This window comes from Procambarus clarkii, chromosome 40, assembly GCF_040958095.1.
Source record: "Procambarus clarkii isolate CNS0578487 chromosome 40, FALCON_Pclarkii_2.0, whole genome shotgun sequence".
In the NCBI taxonomy this organism is placed as follows: Eukaryota; Metazoa; Arthropoda; class Malacostraca; order Decapoda; family Cambaridae; genus Procambarus; species Procambarus clarkii.
In genome coordinates, this window is record NC_091189.1 from 3,901,595 (window position 1) to 3,906,594 (window position 5,000).

Here is a 5,000-nt window from a genome sequence, read left to right on the forward strand (position 1 = left end):
GGAAGACACAGTGTCTATGCTTAAGGCACAACTCTCCTAAACACGAGAGTTAAGTATACAACTTTAGAACACTTTCCCACCAGGAGACTCGAACCCTAGCCAGCACAGAAGCCTTCCAGCAACTGGCATAACAGGTACGCCTTAACCCTCTCCACCACCCGCTCAGACCCTTAAAAGAGATGGTAATTTCGGAGTATTTAAATACACCAAAGATCATCACCTCCCAAGATGGAAGTTGCTGGAAGGCTTCTGTGCTGGCTAGGGTTCGAGTCTCCTGGTGGGAAAGTGTTCTAAAGTTGTATACTTAACTCTCGTGTTTAGGAGAGTTGTGCCTTAAGCATAGACACTGTGTCTTCCCATATTAACAGGGACTTGATGAAATTAACGTCTAAATGACCCCTCACTTGCTCTAGTGCTCTTGGGAGGTGATGATCTTTGGTGTATTTAAATACTCCGAAATTACCATCTCTTTTGGTAATTTCACAAACAAAAGCACAAAAGCACAAAAGAGCAAAATGAGAGAGTTTAAAAAAACAAAAAGAGAGCAAGAGTGAGCAAACAAGTGAGTGACCATTATTGTGTGCATGCTCTCTCCAGCTCACCAAACTTTACACATTTGTACCTTTTCCTTTTTCTTCTTCTCCTCAACTGGTGGGTCTAGTGCTTCCATTTTCCCTCCTGTTTCTTTCAGAGTCATGTCTTCCAACTCTTTGGAAATGTCATCTTCGTATTCTTCATTTTTCTTCTTTGCTTTCTTATTTTTCTTTCCCAATTCCTTGGTAGCAGAATTTTCAATGTCATTCACTATATCTTCAATTTCTCCATTCCTGAAATATACAACTATAAATTTTAAACAAAATTTTGGGAGAATAATGAAAACAATAGATGAGAATTATTAGATAACAATGGATGGAAGCATAAAGGAAAAACTCTGAAAATAAAGACAAAATAATTGATGAGAAAATAATTAAAGAACTGCAGAAGGGTTTAAAGTAATAAAAGAACTACAGGAGGGGGGGGGGGGCAGAAAGTATTAATAAAACAATTTATTGAATTTAAACAACCTATAAATAGAAATTGTATACAGTAGCTTCCCAAGGTCAACCCGGAGAACCTGAAAGGGGTATCAGACACTTGGAAGGGAAGGGGAATACTGTTAATGCAGGAAGAGTTCAGAATAGGGATTCAGATGCTCTTGAGATTTGGAAGCCTTGAATATTAAAAAAAAAAAAAGTAATGAAACGCCATTTTCTGGGCGAGACCCGGAGGCTCCCCAGAGCCAATATAAATGTATTAGACCCTGGCATCAGTCAAGCGGATGGAGTTCTTAGGCCTACCGGGGACCATGAGCCAGAACCTGGCCCCCTCGGAGAGGCACGAGGAGCAATGGCCTATAGAAAACCCCGTGTGGTTGGAAGCATTCTATGTCTGCCATCGACTAGGTCAGGCACCCAGATAGGTGGGAGCCCCAAAACAAACCCATCTGGTTAAAAATTGCTACTAAAAGCCAGACTGTTGGACAAAACTCCCCAAACTAAAACAAGCAAATGAGCATGACTTCACAACCATCACCGTGCTGCTGTCTACGCAGCCCCCCTCCCCGGGAGTGGAAAGGGGGAGCCCCAGACCCCTGTGTCGGCTATCCACCAACAAAGTTACTATGGATGTCAAACCTGCTAAAACCACCAACCGGAGGGAGGGAGGATTGCCAGGGAGCCTCCGGGTTTCACCCGGAAAACAGTTTTGCAGGCATAAAACTAGTGACAACAACAGTGGCAAAACCAAAGTGATAAAACCATAGTAATGTACAGAAAGCAGGAATAATCTTTCAGTCCCCTAGGAATGTCAGAAGTTTAAAGCCTAGAATCCCATCATCACTGCCATCAGTGTAACATAGGAACAAGGACATAATTGAATGGGAAGTCTGTCTTCCTGGACAGCAGCCACCATTCATAAAGGAGAAAACAACAAGAGCAGGTGGTGTAATGCTGTATGCAAAACAGAATTTAAATGTAACCAGCAATGTGGAACTGAACACCATGGAATCCTCAGAATCAATATGGTGCAACATACTAGAAAAAAATGGCAGCAAACTGACAATGGAAGTGTGCTACAGGAATGACAAAGCAGAGCAGAGGAAGTTGCTGATCTGCATAATGTGATCAGTGTGGCATCAGAAACCCAAACCCATATAATGGGGGACTTCAACTACAAGACAATAGATTGGGTAAATAACATCACAACCAGAACACTTGCTTGACCTGGAACAGGACTCCTTTCTCACAAACACACTACAGTACAGTACAGTATATGAATATTTCATATTAGTGTTCACACTAGAAAGGATCGATGACATCCGATCACCCACACGTTTCAAGGAGGTGAATAGAATGAATTTAGGAATACAGTACAGTATAACCATAACATGTGACATAATGAGGAAGAACGTTGACGAACTGAAAGACTCGAAAACCCCAGGTGTGGATGGAATACAATCCAAAGTCATAAAAGAACTGGCAGAAGAATTGTGCCTGCCACAGCTGAGTAGGGGCCTGACAGCTGAGTGGACAGTGCTCTGGATTCGTAGTCCTGAGGCACCGGGTTCAATCCCGGGTGGAGGTAGAAACAAATGGGCAGTTTCTTTCACCCTGATGCCCGTTACCTAGTAGTAAATAGGTACCTGGGAGTTTGACAGTTGCTACAGGCTGCTTCCTGGGGGTGTATAACAAAAAGGAGGCATGATCGAGGACCGGGCTGTGGGTCCTCCCCCCCACCCCCCCCAAAAAAATTTTTTACCTCACATTTGCAAGCTCACGAATACAAAAAAAAGAATTTACAGTATTCACCATCTCACAGTGAATACTGTACTAGTAAAATGAGATGAGCAAGATGAGTTTGTTTAAAATAGATCTTGCCTTACAAACCTGCTCATATTTTTGGATATGATAGCCAGCTATTCAGACAAAGGACACCCAGTAGATGTAGTAAACATTCATCTAAACATACAGGACAGAGTGACGTCCTTCAAAAGCTAGGACACTAAATAAATATCCTTCAGATGCACCAGGTGGCCTCTGAAGATGACAGAGCAACAACTATATGACTCTCTAATCATTAGCTCTGCTGATCTAGCAGAAGAATTACAAGGTGAGAACTGCTGTATATACAACCTGTCCTCTTAAAAAGAACGTCGCTTTTGGCCGTTTGCCCGTATGGCCGAATATGGACGTAATTTGAAAATGGAAAAAAATTAATATAAATGTTTTTTTTTTTCAACAACAGTAAGTTAAGGGTCCTCTGATAGGTTAGGTGGGCAGGAAATTCTCATAAAGTTTCAAAACGGTATGAAAAACGTTAATGGAAAGAATCCTTTTCTAAGCTGGCCGAGTAAGTCGGACGACTCAAACAGAAAACGGAACAGTACGTCACTTCTGTGAGTCGATTTTATTTCAAATTACGTCCAAATTTGGCCATAGTGCGCATACGAGCGAAAAGTGACGTTATTTTTAAGAGGACGGGTTGGTATATAGCCCATGACCTAATTAATCCAAAGATCAAGGTCATCGTTGAAATCAAATCAGCTGCCAGGATAGATAAAAACAGTCCCTGTAGCACTACGCAAATGCTCATCAAACTCACAAATCCCACTGCTAAGTTTGACCTCATCCAAACAGCTGAACAGCAAAAAAAACAGCGTTGAATGTAATGAAATACCATTTTGCAGTCTCCGTGCGTAGTGGTAAGATGCTCGCCTGGTGTTCCGCAAGCGCTTTGTCCTAGGTTCGTATCCTGGCCAGGGAGGATTTACTGGGCGCAAGTCCTAACTGTAGCCTCTGTTTAACTCAACAGTAAAATGGGTACTTGGTTGTAAAAACGATTCTTCGCGGGGGTCGTATTCCAGGGAACATAGGATTAGGGACTTGCATGAAATGCTACGTGTACTAATGGCTGTACAAGAATGTAAGAACTCTTGTACTGTATATATAAATAAATAAAAATATAAAAAAATTTCTGTGTGAGCCCTGGAGGCTCCCTGAAGTTATCAAACTGACATGTGCCATATTAGTTTGGTGCCATCAGTCCTTGGAGTTCGAGTGCCTATCAGGGACCACGAGCCAGAACCTGGCCCCCTCGGAGAGGCACAAGAAGCAATGGCCATATGAGCTCTCTACATTTATTGTTTGTCATGTCTGCCATCAACCGGAAATACCTCCAGAAAGGTAGGCTAATCATTACAACCCTCTAACTGGTTAAAATTGCAACCTACATCTGAACAGAGCTAAAGAACTGCCCCCAATAGAAAACAATGAAACAAGCAGCATGTCATCCAACTAGCGCACCCACTCATTAGCACCTCACCTTCCCCCGACAGGGAAGAGCTCTACACAGTTGCAAGCCGCACCACCTCTAGTTCGGAGGATGATGAAATTTGCTGACCGGAGAGAGGGAGGGTGTCAGGGAGCCTCCGGGGCTCACCCAGAAAATGGTGTTTCATTAACACTTTCGCACTCTCGAAACACTGCTGGTATCTCCAATTTTTCTCTTGCGTCCGAGCATTAGACTCATGCACGAGTCCAACAATAGAATATTTGTATAAAATTCATTTTTTATCCGATCGACTTTGGGATAGTTTCAAAATGAGCGCCATTAAATTGCACGCAATTTGATACTAAAATGAAAGATGTAACACGAAACTTGATGTCAGAACACTTGAAAGATTATAAATACATTTTTGGTCAAAATTTTAAAATATTTGTTAAAATTCTATATACAGTATTGTGCTATTATTATGGGACTAGTTTTAAAATGCACGCCTTTAGATTGCAAACAATTTTATACCAAAATGAAAGATGTAACACGAAAATCTATGTCAAAACCCTGGAAAGATATAAATTTTGTGATGCGTGTCCAAAATTTTAATATTTATTAAAGTTCCAGTTATTGCTCTATTATTATGGGACTAGTTTTAAAATATGCACCTTTATATTGCACCTTTATAA

The 5,000-nt window shown here is 41.5% G+C and overlaps 1 protein-coding gene across 2 annotated transcripts in view; it reads right to left on the reverse strand.

Moving 5' to 3' along the window:
• The window catches only part of eIF5B (eukaryotic translation initiation factor 5B), a 128,344-nt gene that overhangs the window by 112,907 nt on the left and 10,437 nt on the right, over positions 1-5,000 (reverse strand). Inside the window, exon 2 of one of the 2 annotated variants that reach the window (XM_069338626.1) lies at positions 623-827. The exons of the other annotated variant lie outside the window; for it this stretch is intronic. Within the exon in view, the coding sequence (XP_069194727.1) occupies positions 623-827 (205 nt within the window). The remainder of the gene's footprint in view (positions 1-622; positions 828-5,000) is intronic. 2 annotated transcript variants of the gene reach the window in all.